The sequence below is a fragment of the Anabrus simplex genome, chromosome 1, assembly GCF_040414725.1.
Source record: "Anabrus simplex isolate iqAnaSimp1 chromosome 1, ASM4041472v1, whole genome shotgun sequence".
Taxonomy (NCBI): domain Eukaryota; kingdom Metazoa; phylum Arthropoda; class Insecta; order Orthoptera; family Tettigoniidae; genus Anabrus; species Anabrus simplex.
Window position 1 is genome coordinate 347,087,541 of NC_090265.1, and position 20,002 is coordinate 347,107,542.

Consider the following 20,002-nt stretch of genomic DNA (forward strand, 5'->3'; position numbering starts at 1 on the left):
TATGGTCGGACGAATCACGATTTCAACTGCACCATGCCGATGGGAGGCACCGTGTATGGCGCAGACCACATGAAGCGATGGATCCCGCCTTCCTCGAAGGTGTGGTCCAGGGCGCTGGTGTCTCTGTTATCGTCTGGGGTGGAATTTCCTGGTATGGAATGGGCCCTCTAGTTGTTCTGGAAGAGACTTTGAATGGTACGCAGTATGTTGAGCTGCTCAGAGACCATCTCCACCTATTTTTGGCCTTCCAGCGCCCAGATGGTTCTGCAGTATTTCAAGATGATAACGTGCCGCCACATCGCCCAGGAATGGTTCCAGGAACATGCAGCGGAGGTCCAACGACTGCCATGGCCACCCAGGAGCCCCGATATGAACCCTATCGAGCTTATCTGGGATGTCCTGGAACGCAGGCTCCGTGCCATGGATCCTGCACCCATGAACAGACCAGCATTGGCGGTCGTTCTGCAATTTGGTGTCAGCTGCGTCCAGAGGACTACCAGGGACTTGTCGACTCACTTCCACGGCGTCTCACTGCAGTTCGCAGAGCCAGAGGAGGCCCCACATGCTATTAAGTGACTATCCCATGACATTTGCTAAGTCAGTGTATATGGCCAGGGAAAAGATTTAACATCATAACAACTCCAATATATTTTTGGCACCCACGTACAGTGCAACCTCGATTAACCGTCACCTAAAAATAAATAATCTTGATTTTTTAAGTAATGTACAGTCGCTCCAAAACTGAATGAGCATACTCTTTATATCAATAATAATAATAATAATAATAATAATAATAATAATAATAATAATAATAATAATAATAATAATAATAATATTGGTTTTATATCCCACTAACTACTTTGACAGTTTTTGAGACACAGAGGTGCCGAAACAGTTTCTCACAGGATTTCTTTTACATGCCAGTAAATCTACCAACATGAGGCTAATGTATTTGAGCACCTTCAAATACCAGCTGACTGAGCCAGGAGCGAACCTGCCAAGTTGGGGGTCACAAAGTCATTGCCTCAACCGCCTGAGCCACTCTGCCCGGCTCTTGATGTCAAGATATCTTGATACAGTATTCTGTTTTAAAGTGACTGTACATTGACTCACACACACAGGAGTCCATGATAACATAACCACTGTACATACACGGGCATAGACCGGCAATCAGCATTGAAGACATGACTTCATACATTTTTTACTATGTAATTTTATGTTGTGCAAAATGATTTAACTTTTAACTGATACAAAAGAGAGGGATACTATTTGAATTCAACAGTCACAAACTTCATTATCCATTCATTATTGACAAACAATGTAATGTGCCCTCTCCCAGCCCACGGAGCATTTCTACTTCAGAATGATATCTACAACTTATTTTGATAGCGTGTAACACCTCCGAGTACATATCTTTCATCTCTTTCTTTGCCAAAGTTAAATATTTTCATCACTTAGGCTACTGTATCGTAAATATTTCACAATGCATAGGAATCATAAATCAGCCTAATTGTACGTCATAGTCAACCTCCGCTATTTATAGCCAGACAGGCTACATCTAGTAGTACAAAGCACAGAAAATGTTTAGTTTGAAATATATAGAAAAAAAACATGTAATTTTAACCATCAAAAATAAAGTGAATATAATTGAACGGTTAAAGAAAGATGAACTAGTCTCAAATTTGGCATCAGAGTTCAGTGTTAGTGTGACAACAGTGAGGGACCTAATGAAGAAAAAAGACAAAGTGATGCAGTGTGCAGTGAGTTCTGACAGTTCACATGGACTTGCTAAAAGAAAAACAATGAAAGCATCATCTTTAAAAGAACTGGATGCTGCATTATTCACGTGGTTTCAGCAAAAGTGAGGCCTATTAGCGGCCCTACAATGATAAGGCAGGCACAAATTTTTCACAAGAAGATGGGGCTCTCAGGGTCCTCACCAGTGACAAACAGTTGGCTACAGAGATTTAAGGACAGACATGGTATTCGAAACTTAAACATCGAAGGAGAAAAAATAAGTGGTGACAGCAGTGCAGCAGAAAACTTTAGATATGAGTTTAAGCGCATAATTGAGAGATACAATTTCATTCCAAGTCAAGTGTACAATGTCGATGACTTTATTGAAGTGCTTATCAAGTAAAACACTCGCAGCTGTTGAAGAGAAGTCAGCTCCTGGTCACAAATCTAGTAAAGAGTGTGTTACCATCTTGTTCTGTGCTCACGCTAGAGGTGAACATAAATTAAAATTAGCTGTTGTTGGTAAAGCAAAAAATCTGCATTCTTTCAAAGGAACAGAGATGAAATATCTTCCAGCAGATTATTGTCAGAACAAATCTGCAAGGATGGCACACAATGTGTTCAGGACTTGGTCCCATAATAATAAATTTGTTCCGCGGGTTCAAGATTTTTCGGCGTCCAAAGGCTTGCCATCAAAGGCCATCCTTTTTCTTGATAATGCACCCTCTTAGCCTATTGATAAAAAGTTGAAATCAGAGGTAAGGTAAGGGTTATTCTGCCCGAAGACAGGTCCGAACCTCCGCAGAGGTGTTCCTGAGCCGGAGTTTACGTGCGGTAGGGTGGTCAGTTCCTTTCCGCTCCTCCATTCCCTTACCCCCCACCAACAGCGCGTGCCAACCCATCCAACTCCTGACCACGCCCAACGTTGCTTAACTTCGGAGATCTCACGGGATCCGGTGTTTCAACACGGCTACGGCCGTTGGCTAAATCAGAGAATGGTAACAATTTTGTTTCCTATTTGCCGCCGAATGTAACACCATTCATTCAGCCAATGGACCAAGGCATCATCACAACCTTTAAGGCGCATTATAAACTGAACGTTCTAGGCCTCTTACTTTCCGAAGAAACGTCAATGGTTGAGTTCTGGAAAAAACTAAGAAAATTGTATGTTGATGTCGAAGAGCTCGCCGACGATTTTCATGGGTTCACTAACGAAGATGAAAATGAAGGACTGATGATCAAAGATATCCTAAAGACTATTGAAAATAACATTCATTCTGGAGAAGGGGATAAAAGTAACATTAAGTAGTAGCTTCATACTGACTACGTATTGCCTGGGTATCACATTTTAACTGATGACAAAATAGTAACTAAAAGCCTGAACGGGAACTCGGTAGTCAGCTGCACAGTGAAAGTGAGAGGGTTAGGGAAGAAGAGTGTGTCACAAACAATCGTGTACCGCTTCAGACCGCACTGGAGTTTAATAGAATTTTAGGAGCAACAGGATGATACAGATTTTTCAGACATTCCTGTAATCAGAAAGATCAGGATGGATATAAAGAAGAAAATAACCTACCTGTAGGGGAGTGCAAAAAAAATAACATACATACATACATACATACATACATACATACATACATACATACATACATACATACATACATACATACATACATTATCATTATAGACTGTTATGCCTTTCACCATTCAGTCTGCAAGCCTCTGAGAATTTACTAAACTTAAAACGGTCCACCTTTTCAATACAAAAATGTTATAGTTTATTTATAACATGTATTTGTACTTGGAACTAGTTTCAACGCTGGTTTGCATCATCATCAGCCAAAATGTGGGAATAGGCAAGCATTTAGGCATTTATATTACACAAGGCGTTACATTAAACAATGCACATCTTACAAGGAGATAAAAACAGGGACGAGTATAGAAACAAAAGTTATACATATTAAAAATAACCTTAACCACACATCTTGCAGTGCGAAAGTGTTCTTCTTGAATGATTCCTGAATATAAAACACGTGCACACATTTCTGAAGAGCCAGCAGGCAGGACAAAGTAAAGTGAAACCTTAAGAGTTCTCATTTTTCTATGTTCTGACTAACTAATGAAGTCTCCCTTGAGTTCCTGATAAACATACAAAACAGGAAATTCTCCTTCACTCTCAACAATAGCTATAAAGACCAACGGTAAAATTTCATTTTAAATATTGTGCAGAGACGTGAAAGCATGATTTTGAACATGATATAACTCCTTCATATAACCCAGTTTTTTACACAAGGTGTTACATTAAATAATACACATCCTACGAGGAGATAAAAACAGGGACGAATGTAGAAACACATGCATCGTTGAGAAAGCAAAGTTATACATATTAAAAATAAGCTTAACCACACAACTTGCAGTGCGAAAATATTTGCCTTGAGTGATTCCTGAATACAAAACACACGCGCACACATTTCTGAAGAGCCAGCAGGCAGGAAAAAGTAAAGTGAAACCGTAAGAGTTCTTCTGAGAAGAGTTCATCATTTTTTCTATGTTCCGACTAACTAATGAAGTCTCCCTTGAGTTCCTGATAAACATACACAACAGGAAATTCTCCTTCACTCTCAACAATAGCTATAAAGACCAACAGTAAATTTCATTTTAAATATTGTGCAGAGACGTGAAAGTATGATCTTGAATATAATATAACTCCTTCATTTAACCCGATTTTTTACACAAGGTGTTACATTAAACAAACATCTTGCGAGGAGATAAAAACAGGGACGAATGTAGAAACAAATGCATCGTTGAGAAAGCAAAAATTATACATATTAAAAATAAGCTTAACCACACAACTTGCAGTGCGAAAATATTTGCCTTGAGTGATTCCTGAATACAAGACGCACGCGCACACATTTCTAAAGAGCCAGCAGGCAGGAAAAAGTAAGGTGAAACCTTAAGAGTTCTTCTGAGAAGAGTTCATCATTCTTTCTATGTTCCAACTAACTAGTGAAGTCTCCCTTGAGTTCCTGATAAACGTACACAACAGGAAATTCTCCTTAACTCTCAACAATAGCTATAAAAGACCAACGGTAAATTGTATTTTAAATACTGTGCAGAGATGTGAAAGCATGATCTTGAACATGATATAACTTCTTCATTTAACCACCTTTGAAAGTCTCTCTCTATATTACATAGCTTCATTAACACACCATTCTGTAGATGCACAAAATAATCTTGTAATCTTCACAGGTCCGGTATTCAGCTCGACAAGAATATAAAATAGGTATTAAGGAATACGTTGTTGAGAGTTTGGAGGATGACTTTTTCCTGCCTGCTGGCTCTTCAGAAATGTGTGCGCGTGTGTTTTGTATTCAGGAATCATTCAAGACGAATATTTTCGCACTACAAGATGTGTGGTTAAGGTTATTTTTAATATGTATAACTTTCCCTGTTTTCATCTCCTTGTAAGATGTGTATTGTTTAATTTCCTGTTGTGTATGTTTATCAGGAACTCAAGGGAGACTTCATTAGTTAGTCAGATCATAGAAGGAATGATGAACTCTTCTCAGAAGAACTCTTAAGGTTTCACCTTACTTTTCCCCGCCTGCTGGCTCTTTAGAAGTGTGTGCGCGTGCGTTTTATATTCAGGAATCATTCAAGGCAAATATTTTCGCACTGCAAGTTGTGTGGTTAAGCTTATTTTTAATATGTATAACTTTGCTTTCTCAACGATGCATGTGTTTCTACATTCGTCCCTGTTTTTATCTCCTCGTAGGATGTGTATTATTTAATGTAACACCTTGTGTAAAAAACTGGGTTATATGAAGGAGTTATATCATGTTCAAAATCATGCTTTCACGTCTCTGCACAATATTTAAAATGAAATTTTACCGTTGGTCTTTATAGCTATTGTTGAGAGTGAAGGAGAATTTCCTGTTTTGTATGTTTATCAGGAACTCAAGGGAGACTTCATTAGTTAGTCAGAACATAGAAAAATGAGAACTCTTAAGGTTTCACTTTACTTTGTCCTGCCTGCTGGCTCTTAAGAAATGTGTGCACGTGTTTTATATTCAGGAATCATTCAAGAAGAACACTTTCGCACTGCAAGATGTGTGGTTAAGGTTATTTTTAATATGTATAACTTTTGTTTCTAAACTCGTCCCTGTGTTTATCTCCTTGTAAGATGTGCATTGTTTAATGTAACGCCTTGTGAAATATAAATGCCTAAATACTTGCCTATTCCCACATTTTGGCTGATGATGACGCAAACGAGCGTTGAAACTAGTTCCAAGTACAAATACATGTTATAAATAAACTATAACGTTTTTGTATTGAAAAGATGGACCGTTTTAAGTTTTCCTATCATCCTTTCTCAGTTCAATACGGACAAAAATGAAATTCCTAGGTTTAAATAATTTACTAAACGTCGCCACAATACTCGATTTGCAACTAGTGTTGTGGCCTCAATTAGTTCTATACCTCTTATCTTTAAATCGTTAGAAACAGAGTCTAACAATCGTCGTCTTGGTCTCCCTCTACTTCTCTTACCCTCCATATCAGAGTCCATTATTCTCCTAGGTAACCTATCCTCCTCCATTCGCCTCACATGACCCCACCACCGAAGCCGGTTTATGCGTACAGCTTCATCCATCGAGTTCATTCCTAAATTAGCCTTTATCTCCTCATTCTGAGTACCCTCCTGCCATTGTTCCCACCTGTTTGTACCAGCAATCATTCTTGCTACTTTCATGTCTGTTACTTCTAACTTATGAATAAGATATCCTGAGTCCACCCAGCTTTCGCTCCCATAAAGCAAAGTTGGTCTGAAAACAGACCAATGTACAGATAGTTTCGTCTGGGAGCTGACTTCCTTCTTACACAATACTGTTGATCGCAACTGCAAGCTCACTGCATTAGCTTTACTACACCTTGATTCAATCTCACTTACTATATTACCATCCTGGGAAAACACACAACCTAAATAATTGAAATTATCGACCTGTTCTAGCTTTGTATCACCAATCTGACATTCAATTCTGTTGAATCTCTTACCCACTGACATCAATTTAGTCTTCGAGAGGCTAATTTTCATACCATACTCATTGCACCTATTTTCAAGTTCCAAGATGTTAGACTGCAGGCTTTCGGCACAGTCTGCCATTAAGACCAAGTCGTCAGCATAGGCCAGACTGCTTACTACATTACCACCTAACTGAATCCCACCCTGCCATTTTATACCTTTCAGCATATGATCCATGTAAACTACACACAGCAAAGGTGAAAGATTACAGCCTTGTCTAACTCCTGTAAGTACCCTGAGCCAAGAACTCATTCTACCATCAATTCTCACTGAAGCTCAATTGTCAACATAAATGCCTTTGATTGATTTTAATAATCTACCTTTAATTCCATAGTCCCCCAGTATAGCAAACATCTTTTCCCTCGGTACCCTGTCATATGCTTTCTCTAGATCTACGAAACATAAACACAACTGCCTATTCCTCTCGTGGCATTTTTCAGTTACCTGGCGCATACTGAAAATCTGATCCTGATAGCCTCTCTGTAGTCTGAAACCACACTGGTTTTCATCCAACTTCCTCTCAACGACTGATCGCACCCTCCCTTCCAAGGTGCCAGTGAATACTTTGCCTGGTATACTAATCAATGAGATACCTCGATAGTTGTTGCAATCCTTCCTGTTCCCTTGCTTATAGATAGGTGCAATTACTGCTTTTGTCCAATCTGAAGGTACCTTACCAACACTCCATGCTAATTTGACTACTCTATGAAGCCATTTCATCCCTGCCTTCCCACCATACTTCACCATTTCAGGTCTAATTTCATCTATTCCTACTGCCTTATGACAATCGAGTTTATTTACTATCCTTTCCACTTCGTCAAGCATAATTTCACCAACATCATTTTCCTCCTTCCCATGAGCTTGACTGTTTGCAACACCACCATGATGATTTCCTTTTACATTGAGAAGATGTTCAAAATATTCCCTCCACCTCTCCAGTGATTCCCTGGGATCTGTTATGAGTTCACCTGAATTACTCAAAACACTGTTCATTTCCTTTTTCCCTCCCTTCCTAAGATTCTTTATTACTGTCCAGAAAGGTTTCCCTGCTGCTTGACCTAGCCTTTCCAGGTTATTACCAAAATCTTCCCATGACTTCTTTTTGGATTCAACAACTATTTGTTTCGCTCTGTTTCTTTCATCTACGTACAAATCCCTGTCTGCCTCGGCCCTTGTTTGGAGCCATTTCTGATAAGCCTTCTTTTTACGTTTACAGCCTGCTCTCACTTCATCATTCCACCAAGATGTTTGCCTTTTCCCATCTTTACACACAGTTGTTCCTAGGCATTCCCTTGCTGTTTCTACTACATCATCCCTGTATGCCACCCATTCACTTTCTATATCCTGAACCAGCTTACTGTCTACTGTTCGAAACTTCTCACTAATGGATATCATGTACTTCTGTCTAATTTCCTCGTCCTGGAGATTTTCTACCCTTATTAGTTTGCAGACAGATTTCACTTTCTCTACCCTAGGCCTAGAGATACTTAGTTCACTACAGATCAGATAGTGGTCTGTATCATCGAAAAATCCCCGAAAAACTCGTACATTCCTAACAGATTTCCTGAATTCAAAGTCTGTTAAGATATAGTCTATTATGGATCTGGTACCCCTAGCCTCCCATGTGTAGCGGTGAATAGCCTTATGCTTGAAGAATGTATTCGTAACAGCTAAACCCATACTAGCACAAAAGTCCAGCAAACGCTTCCCATTCCCATTAGCTTCCATATCTTCCCCACATTTACCAATCACCCTTTCGTATCCTTCAGTTCTATTCCCAACTCTCGCATTGAAATCGCCCATTAGCACTATTCTATCCTTGCCGTTCACCCTGACCACGATGTCACTCAATGCTTCATAAAACTTGTCAACTTCATCCTCATCTGCACCCTCACATGGTGAATACACACGGACACAATTCTTGTCCTAATTCCTCCCACTGACAAATCTACCCACATCATTCGCTCATTTACGTGCCTAACCGAAACTATGTTGCGTGCAATGGTATTCCTGATAAAGAGCCCTACCCCAGACTCTGCCCTTCCCTTTCTAACACCCGTCAAGTACACTTTATAATCTCCTATCTCTTCCTCCTTATCTCCTCTTACCCGAATATCACTTACTCCTAGCACATCCAGATGCATCCTCTTTGCTGACTCAGCAAGTTCTACCTTCTTTCTTCCATAAGCCCCATTAATATTCACAGCTCGCCATCGAATTCCATTTCGTTCGCCAAGTTGTTTCCAAGGAGTCCCTCGCCTGTCAAATGGGAGTGGGACTCCATTACTCCCATAGGTCCGAGGCTTGCTTAAAGTGTTCTGAGCTCGGTAAATTCATGAAGCAGGATGCTGCCCTACTTGCACATAGTCCAAGTGAGGATCTCTCCTCTAACGGGTTATGGACCACCGGTGAATTGTGTAGTCCTAGCCGCCTGAGCGCAAGGAGGGCCACGACTCAGAATATGTCCGAGATGCCCACTCCCATTCCATAGCAACTGGTATCCCGACTCTCAGGACCACTTACTAGGCCACTCAGCCGTTGCCCATGGTTCACGAACTAGGACGTGACTACAGCAACCCACAAACATGAACCACCAAAAAAAAAAAAAAAAATGAATTTTTTTTAAAGCAGCTTAAATGAGTATTTAGTATGTATTGTAGTTGCATTGATTACATTTTGGTTTTAAAGAAGGTAACATACACTGCATTTTAAGGTTATACAATACGTGTATTTTATGTACAAGTGAAGTCCATTAAAATTAGTAATATGGATTATCCGTTTTTTGATCAACCGTTCACCCCTTCCCAGGCATTAGAACGGATAATTGAGGTTTTACTGCAATAGGAATGGTCAGAACTGGGAAGACGGCAGATGAGGCCTTAATTAACTAGTGTGAAATGGGGAAACCACACAAAAATCATCTTCACAGATGCCAACAGTGAAGATCAAACCTACCATCTATCAAAAGAAGTTTACAGCTACACACCCCACATCATTCAATCAACTTGCTCAGGAAAATACTTTGCTCTTACGAATAAAGTTAAACCAAAAAGGATCATGGGATTGTAATACATTTCTCTCATAGATACCTATTTTGGTAGGAATTGCAAAGTTAAACAAGACAGTACTACCTGTGTACATTTACTTGAGCTCTCACAGTGCAGGCTGCGAAGAGCAGTGAGTTGCCTTCCTGTAGTGCAGCCAACCAACCGGCAATGGAACCAACAGTAACAACATTCGTCATACTGACATACAAGATTAAGGATTCAAAATATATTTTCATAAACCCCCATTTGTGTTATAAGTACTAATTTTAGAAGTTAGTACAGAAAATTGTAAGTCACAATTCATTTACTGCTGTCCAATTGCAAGTCTGCAGAGGCATACTTGTCACTCATATTTTATGACATGTTTATAATTCATGGTTCATGTTTGTGGGTTACTGTAGTCACGTCCTAGTTCATGAACCATGGGCAACGGCTGAGTGGCCTAGTAAGTGGTCCTAAGAGTCGGGATACCAGTTGCTATGGAATGGGAGTGGGCATCTCGGACATATTCTGAGTCGTGGCCCTCCTTGTGCTCAGGTGGCTAGGACTATACAATTCACCGGTGGACCATAACCCGTTAGAGGAGAGATCCTCACTTGGACTATGTGCAAGTAGGGTAGCATCCTGCTTCATGAATTTACCAAGCTCAGAACATTTTAAGCAAGCTTCCGACCTCTGGGAGTAACGGAGTCCCACTCCCATTTGACAGGCGAGGGACTCCTTGGAAATCACTTGGCGAATGAAATGGAATTTGATGGGGAGCTATCAATATTAATGGGGCTTTTGGAAGAAGGAAAGTAGAACTGGCTGAGTCAGCAAAGAGGATGCATTTGGATGTGCTAGGAGTAAGTGATATTCAGGTAAGGGGAGATAACGAGGAAGAGATAGGAGATTATAAAGTATACTCGACGGGTGTTAGAAAGGGATGGGCAGAGTCCGGGGTAGGGCTCTTTATCAGGAATACCATTGCATGCAACATAGGTTCTGTTAGCCATGTAAATGAGCAAATGATGTGGGTAGATTTGTCAGTTGGAGGAATTAGGACTAGAATTGTGTCCGTGTGTATTCACCATGTGAGGGTGCAGATGAGGATGAAGTTGACAAGTTTTATGAAGCATTGAGTGACATAGTGGTCAGGATCAACAGCAAGGATAGAATAGTGCTAATGGGCGATTTCAATGCGAGAGTTGGGATACGAAAGGGTGATTGGTAAATGTGGGGAAGATATGGAAGCTAATGGGAATGGGAAGTATTTGCTGGACTTCTGAGCTAGTATGGGTTTAGCTGTTACGAATACATTCTTCAAGCATAAGGCTATTCACTGCTACACATGGGAGGCTAGGGGTACCAGATCCATAATAGACTACATATTAACTGACTTCGAATTCAGGAAATCTGTTAGGAATGTACAAGTTTTCTGCAGATTTTTCAATGATACAGACCACTATCTGATCTGTAGTGAACTAAGTATCTCTAGGCCTAGGGTAGAGAAAGTGAAATCTGTCTGCAAACGAATAAAGGTAGAAAATCTCCAGGACGAGGAAATTAGACAGAAGTACATGGATATGATTAGTGAGAAGTTTTGAACAGTAGACAGTAAGCTGGTTCAGGATATAGGATATATATAGTGAATGGGTGGCATACAGGGATGCTGTAGTAGAAACAGCAAGGGAATGCCTAGGAACAACTGTGTGTAAAGACGGAAAAAGGGAAACATCTTCGTAGAATGATGAAGTGAGAGCAGCTTGCAAACGTAAAAAGAAGGCTTATCAGAAATGGCTCCAAACAAGGGCCGAGACAGACAGGGAATTGTACGCAGATGAAAGAAACAGAGCGAAACAAATAGTTGTTGAATCCAAAAAGAAGTCATGGGAAGATTTTGGTAATAACCAGGAAAGGCTAGGTCAAGCAGTAGGGAAACCTTTCTGGACAGTAATAAAGAATCTTAGGAAGGGAGGGAAAAAGGAAATGAACAGTGTTTTGAGTAATTCAGGTGAACTCATAATAGATCCCAGGGAATCACTGGAGAGGTGGAGGGAATATTTTGAACATCTCAATGTAAAAGGAAATCATCCTGGTCGTGTTGCAAACAGCCAAGCTCATGGGGAGGAGGAAAATGATGTTGGTGAAATTATGCTTGAGGAAGTGGAAAGGATGGTAAATAAACTCCATTGTCATAAAGCAGCAGGAATAGATGAAATTAGACCTGAAATGGTGAAGTATAGTGGGAAGGCAGGGATGAAATGGCTTCATAGAGTAGTCAAATTAGCATGGAGTGGTGGTAAGGTACCTTCAGATTGGACAAAAGCAGTAATTGCACCTATCTATAAGCAAGGGAACAGGAAGGATTGCAACAACTATCGAGGTATCTCATTGATTAGTATACCAGGCAAAGTATTCACTGGCACCTTGGAAGGGAGGGTGCGATCAGTTGTTGAGAGGAAGTTGGATGAAACTCAGTGTGGTTTCAGACCACAGAGAGGCTGTCAGGATCAGATTTTCAGTATGCGCCAGGCAACTGAAAAATGCTATGAGAGGAATAGGCAGTTGTGTTTATGTTTCGTAGATCTAGAGAAAGCATATGACAGGGTACCGAGGGAAAAGATGTTCGCCATACTGGGGGACTATGGAATTAAAGGCAGATTATTAAAATCGATCAAAGGTATTTATGTTGACAATTGGGCTTCAGTGAGAATTGATGGTAGAATGAGTTCTTGGTTCAGGGTACTTACAGGGGTTAGACAAGGCTGTAATCTTTCACCTTTGCTGTTCATAGTTTACATGGATCATCTGCTGAATGGTATAAAATGGCAGGGAGGGATTCAGTTAGGTGGAAATGTAATAAGCAGTCTGGCTTATGCTGACGACTTGGTCTGAATGGCAGACTGTGCCAAAAGCCTGCAGTCTAACATCTTGGAACTTGAAAATGAGTGCAATGTGTACGGTATGAAAATTAGCCTCTCGAAGACTAAATTGATGTCAGTAGGTAAGAAATTCAAACAGAATTGAATGACAGATTGGTGATACAAAGCTAGAACAGGTCGATAATTTCAAGTATTTAGGTTGTGTGTTCTCCCAGGATGGTAATATAGTAAGTGAGATTGAATCAAGGTGTCGTAAAGCTAATGCAGTGAGCTCGCAGTTGCGATCAACAGTATTCTGTAAGAAGGAAGTCAGCTCCCAGACGAAACTATCTTTTCATCGGTCTGTTTTCAGACCAACTTTGCTTTACGGGAGCGAAAGCTGAGTGGACTAAGGATATTTTATTCATAAGTTAGAAGTAACAGACATGAAAGTAGCAAGAATGATTGCTGGTACAAACAGGTGGGAACAACGGCAGGATGGTACTCGGAATGAGGAGATAAAGGCTAATTTAGGAATGAACTCGATGAATGAAGCTGTACACATAAACCGGCTTCGGTGGTGGGGTCATGTGAGGCGAATGGAGGAGGATAGGTTACCTAGGAGAATAATGGACTCTGCTATGGAGGGTAAGAGAAGTAGAGGTAGACCAAGACGACGATGGTTAGACTCTGTTTCTAACGATTTAAGGATAAGAGGTATAGAACTAAATGAGGCCACAACACTAGTTGCAAATCAAGGATTGTGGCGACGTTTTGTAAATTCACAGAGGCTTACAGACTGAACGCTGAAAGGCATAACAGTCTATAATGATAATTATGTATGTATGTATAATTATTTCATCCATTGCAATTTCCATGACACCATCATGCCTCCAGTAATCGTCTTCCAAGTTCTTGGATGCGTTTGCAGTACCCCTCCCAGTCCATGTGAGTGGGCAGAACAGAATGCATCGACAGTGTGCTTTTGTACATTTGCAGCTGTCATATCTCCTGTGATGTTGTGTTCTCTTAAAATTAAATTATCTTCATTTTTGCCCAAGCTAGTCCTATGGTGTTTAAAATGCAGGTGGCTCCTGTGATAGGCCTGGAATAGCCTCAGCCATTTTACTTTTCATGAATAGTTGGTGTTGTAAAAGAAAAGGTGTATCCTGTGATAAATAGGGACGTTTGGTCAGCCTAAAAATATTATTCAATATTAACTGAACGGAACTGTTGTTCAGAGTAGTTAAGTCCTTAAAATCCATTATAATACTCAGCACTAATGAAATTCTTTAACACCTACCGTAATAATCCATAGCTCGAAAGTAGAGAATAAATAATTAATACATAGTTAATTAAGATGATTATTCATGCAGAAAGAAAAAGAATACAGGCCTAAAGCTTTGAAATGCTGATTGTGAGATCAACAGGTTGGATCACAAGTCAATAGATACAGAGCTGAGTAGGCCAGGTGAGGAGAGAATACAGAGATCAGAGGATAAGTTTTGAGATACTAGGACTTCTATATAAGAATAAATTGACAAGAGAGTCCACCTTTTCCCTACCCACTCCTTTGTTACATGGCCCGCCTGCTTCCTCCAGCAAGTCAGTTCTTGTTGTACATCAGGCAGAGGTTTACTTCTTTGCCTGAGGCCCTAAGTGAACTTTAAGACATCATATCATGACAAGAAGATCACAACCATAAATTTTGTTATTATTTTTAGTTTAACCCTGAAATGGTATGATGTTTAAAACTTACATCATTGGTATGTCGTATTTTTTATGATCTTGAGAAAAAAACTTTTTTTTTGGTAAAATGAATATGAAAAATCAAAACTTATAGAACATATTTTAATTTTACATACTTTTAAAAGATGAAAATACATTTAATGTAAAAGAAAAGTTTATTGAGGAACAATGTCAAGCATTGTCTAGTCGTCGACGTCACCTAGCAGTTAAGTCCGTCTGAAAAATTGAAAAAAAAAAATTGAAATTAGTAAATTTAATTTTTTAAATTAAATTGTATGTTTAAACAGAGGGCTAAATGATCAAAAAGCTTTGATAATAGCTCAAAATAAATCTTACGTGCAATAATATGATGTCTTGATGATGCTGCAGTTGATTCAGGCACTGCAGATTTTGCAGATATCACCGCGGTGCTCTGCGCAGAACGCAGTGTCACACTTGTTGCAGTAGTTGGCTGTCATTCTTCACTTGTCAGCTGGGCATAGTTTACAAGTTGTTCTCTTCTTATCCATCCTAGGAAGAGCTGGATCTGCTGCTTCTTTTTGGCCAAGAACACTGAAGATCATACTTCTTAGCTCCCTCGGAAGATTTCTGATAGTCAAGCGCTGTTCTAGCCATGGAAAAACCAACTGCTGATACAAATGATTCAAATAAGCTGATCTTGTCATGGTTTGTTCTTTTCTAGAACTCAAGACCCTGTTCAAAATAATAAGTGAGTTAACTCCTCCGATGTCGATCAAGTCATAAAAAATGCAGAGTGGCCATCTTTTTGTTTTCCTTGCACTAGATCTGACTGAAACCATTTGGTCAAGAGTATCTACTCCTTTGGTCTGGTTGCAATGGTCAATCATAACTGCTTTGCCATCTTGATTCACTCCCTTGTCTTGGTGCATTGTGGAAATAAGGCAAACTACCTTGTTCTTCTTAGCCTTGTACGATAGAAGTGTTGTCGTGTTGCTGAACAGGTATTTTGCGTCACCAATGTCCCTGTTCTTTGTTCATCTCATACCCAAAGGTACCTCTGGTTTGTTTAGGCGGATCGTTCCTAAAAGTGTCAGCTTGTAAGGAGCCTTGAGCAATTCATCAGCCAACGGAACGGTTGTGAACCAGTTATCAATTGTTATGTTGCGGTTCGATCCATGAAATGGAGCCATTAACTTTTTCACATAGTAGTGGGAAAGAGGGCCTTCGACAGTTGTGTTTTGTTTCCCTAAGTATGGCTCAGCAACTAACATATACTTAGAACCAGCATCACAAACCATAACAATTTTTAGCCCATATTTAGCTGGCTTTTTAGGGATATACATTTTGAATGGACATCTGCCTCTGAATGCAAGCAGCTGTTCATCAATGGTGAGATACGGGCCAGCTTCGTAGTTGTCTATGCATGATTTCATGAAAGCTTCCCAAAGGTCCCTTATAGGTGCGAAGCGATCCGTCGCTACTCTCTCAGCTCAGGTAGTTTTGTCATTGAATCTGAGACAATCTAATAAAAACTGGAATCGCTTTTCACTAAAGCAAACTCTGTAAACATTACCACTTACAGAAGGATCAAACATTATTGCTGTATTTAGACTATTGTCCTTGTGGAGAGCAGAGAATATCAGAATTCCCAAGAGTGCCTTTATCTCTGTGGGAGAGGTTTGATTGTTTGAAAACTGAATTGTTTTGTAGTTGGCTTGCTTTCTCACTATTTCTTCATTTGTATGAGTAACGATTGAGTTCACCATAGAGTCAGTAAAGAACAACTGAAACGCATCTAAAGGGGTTAGAACATCTTTACCGCTGCCTTTAGGCCGTTGTCGGATATTCACAATATTTCTAGGGGTATTTCTTGTACTTACGGTTGGAGGATTTTCAGTCCAGGAATAACCGTTTTTTCCTTTGATTATTTTTGTCGTTCGTTATGGAGTCGAGCTTGCAGATCCTGAAGAACCAGTAATAGTAGTAGTAGCAGCAGCAGCAGTAGCAGTAGTATTACTACTATCAGGACTTGATTCATCAGATAGAGTTGTAACTGATTTTGTCCCACAACTACCAGAGGGACGAGGGGTGTCAGGAACTTGTGTAGTAGTGCTGTGTGGGCCAACCACTCCTGATGTGTACATTGAATTCTTTTCATTTGTTGAAAGACCACGACGTTTTCTCTTCAATTGTTCACGAAATTCATCATCTGAGGATTCATCTGAGGTTGAAGGTATATAGTCGTCACTCCCAGAGTACGCTGAAATGTTATTTTCTGACTCACTTCCGCTATCTCCTTCATCATCGGTATCAAAACTATCACCATTTAAAAGTTTGTCAATCTCTGATGGTGACAAAGCCATTTTATAAAAAACTAGTAGTCTAAAAACCAGTGTAAAACTCGACAAAAACAAATAAAAAGATATACTTAATATAGCCTATGGTACTAATTTTCAACACACTAAGTCAACAACAACGACGAATATTTGATCTAACAATTAAACTTAAATTGAAACACAACACTATGCAAAATAGTTACACCATCGGTATGATATCTTAACATTCACGAACTGACGTCAAAAGCTCTAAAACAAGAGCTTCCAGCAAGACGGTTGCATGTGCACTGACCTTGTGAGTTGAGTGAGGAAAGACATTGGGAGGGCCAGAAAAGTCCGCGCAGAAACTTGTTCTATGCAATCAAATTTGTTTTACGTTTCGTAAAAATTACGACATCATACCATTCCAGGGTTAATATTATAATTAGGCCTATTCCTGCAACATTGTCTTTGTCTGTTATACATATGTTTTAGTTATCACATAATCTGTTTTAATTTTTATTTGGCTGAAGATGGCAACTACGGTAAGTGGCTGAAACTTTTTTTTTTTTTTTGCTAGGGGCTTTACGTCGCACCGACACAGATAGGTCTTATGTCGACGATGGGATAGGAAAGGCCTGGGAGTTGGAAGGAAGCGGCCGTGGCCTTAATTAAGGTACAGCCCCAGCATTTGCCTGGTGTGAAAATGGGAAACCACGGAAAACCATTTTCAGGGCTGCCGATAGTGGGATTCGAACCTACTATCTCCCGGATGCAAGCTCACAGCCGCGCGCCTCTACGCGCACGGCCAACTCGCCCGGTAAGTGGCTGAAACTAGTCCCAAGACGTATGTAATATCATTTACTTGATATATTGTATTGAAAAGGTCAATTTATTCTTATATTTGCACTTCAATACGGAACAAAAATGAAATTTATAGCTTGTAATAATACTAAGACTTCAACACACCTGAGCTACAAATTGCGAGCTATAGTAATTGTCCATTCTTGCACGATATTGGAATCCTTGTTGTCCACACAGTTAAGATCTGAAGTTTAAGTTGAGGAAATTGAAAGAGAACACTTGAGTGATGATTTCATAAGATTTTAAAAGTAGCTGAAACAAAGCTGTCACATTCTAGAAAGAGGCATAACTTAAGAGCTTGAAAACGAGTGGAATGGGTGCTTCATGAAATGGTTTCAGAGGATGGAGTGTCATATACAATTACAAGTTTCTTTTACGTCACACCGACACAGATAGGTCTTATGGGACGATAGGATAGGAAAGGGCAAGGAGTGGGAAGGACGCAGCTGTGGCCTTAATTAAGGTACAGACCCAGCATTTGCCTGGTGTGAAAATGGGAAACAACGGAAAACCATCTTCAGGACTGCCAACAGTGGGGTTCGAACCCACTGTCTCCTGGATGCAATGTCATATACAATGCCACAGAGTGAAGCCTACTTAGAAAAGTTGCAACAAACTCCTCTGCAACTATTAGCCTACTTATTGAGATTATGGAACGGTGGGCGCCAATTCAATTTTGTGACTAATGTTGGGTAATGCAGTTATCAAAGTGGATTCATATGGAATGTAAAATTATTGCCTCTTATCGGTACAGTATAGGTTAAATTTCGTTCAGGTGTGGACGTGTATACATTTAAATATCACCACTGATTAAAATGAGGCTTCCAGTGAAGATCAGCGGCACCCACACTTGTAACATCCTTGGCTTTTTGAAGAAATTTTGTGGGTCAGGAAAGACAGGAAAAGGCAACATACAAATATGATTGTACCAAAATTATCTGCATAATCTTAGGCTATGTGCAAATATCCCAAACACAGAACACATAGGCCCTACAGGAATCGGTTAGTACCGGTAATGGTTATTACATAGTTTCATTACCAAACAATTACCTTTATTGTATGATAATGAAAATACTATAATCAATATTTCTATACCACCTAACAAACTACAGAAATGCTTCTATATGATTTATCGGTACCTTCTGATGGTGGTCCAGCATCATGTTGTATGCGCGTCTCTTATCATCTCCTGTCCCCTTAAATAAGATGTCAATAGTCTCAAATAATTTTGCTAACTTTGGGTCGGTTTCCTTCTCTAGATCAAGAAACCTGTAAGAAATGTAACATACTAGAGGTTCTCTAAACCGAGAAATACATCCAAACAACATGATATTGCATCACTAGCAAAAAAATAGTTACGTTTCATCGTCCGATATATCAAAGAATTCATCCTCTCCGTCGTCATCTGCGCCAACGGCAGAAAACATTTCCACATCAGAATCAACATCACTGGACGAAGTCACAGATTTAACTTTCCTTCTTCGATGAGCGGTTTTCGGTTTCGTTGCACCCACTCTTCTCAAAGCTTCCAGTTCCTCCTTCAATTCAGCCACCGTGCTACCTAACTTGGCCACTTCTCTCTGCAGCATCAGTCTTCTCCTTTCGGCATATAGCTGATGGTATAAGAATATACCTGCCGCTCCTAACAAAACTCCGGCCCCAACGGCAGCAGCCAAGAGGCCACGATACCGCAAGAAGTCGGCATTCATTATGCTGCAAAGCGAGCACTACAGTTAAACGGGAACTCTGACGACAGGAAGATAAGAAGAGGTTAAAATGCATTACTCAGCACATGATTTTCCATATACAGCTACTGACGAGTCTTGTGAAATCTTCTAACGCATCGTGATTTGAAATCAAACAATTCGATTCCATTGAATGGCACCAAATCATTGCACTCCACGTTAATCAATTTTTGACAGTACTTGTAAAAACACAGCAGGCATCCATGAAATCACGGACACTATCGAAATCATCGATACAATCGAAAAAAATTAACTACTGTGATTCGAGCTTGATTAGAGTTGATTCGTTGATTAGAGCGATTGAAGCACAGTTATCGAACAAATCGATATGTTGTAGATGTTTGTCGATTGTAACCAAATACGCCAGATTTGACCATTTTTCAGTGGTGCTAGCTGCTACTCGGGTCTGCTCGGGAAAGCAGTCACTCGGTTCAGCTCTCAAATAAGTTCGTTCTCACTCGGTTCGCTTTTTCAGCTGCCTGCGGTAGCTAGCGGCTCCCTCCCGAAACCTCTCGACCGCGACAATAAAGGAAGTATTCCTGTTTTCATACCCAACATAATAATACCAGAGCATAGTAAAGTATTATAGAAAAATATTATAATATTATAATATATGGATATGATGAAATAGTATTATACTTACACATAACGTATCGGTAAA

The 20,002-nt window shown here is 39.9% G+C and overlaps 1 protein-coding gene across 1 annotated transcript in view; it reads right to left on the reverse strand.

Moving 5' to 3' along the window:
• The window catches only part of LOC136856778 (regulator of microtubule dynamics protein 2), a 119,220-nt gene extending 99,475 nt beyond the window's left edge, over positions 1 to 19,745 (reverse strand). The window contains exons 1-2 of the mRNA XM_067134883.2: positions 18,956 to 19,745; positions 18,736 to 18,865 (exon numbers count right to left, since the gene is read on the reverse strand). Coding sequence (XP_066990984.2) covers positions 18,736 to 18,865; positions 18,956 to 19,305 — 480 coding nt within the window. The 5' untranslated portion in view covers positions 19,306 to 19,745. The remainder of the gene's footprint in view (positions 1 to 18,735; positions 18,866 to 18,955) is intronic.
• Between the last annotated feature and the right edge of the window lie 257 nt (positions 19,746 to 20,002).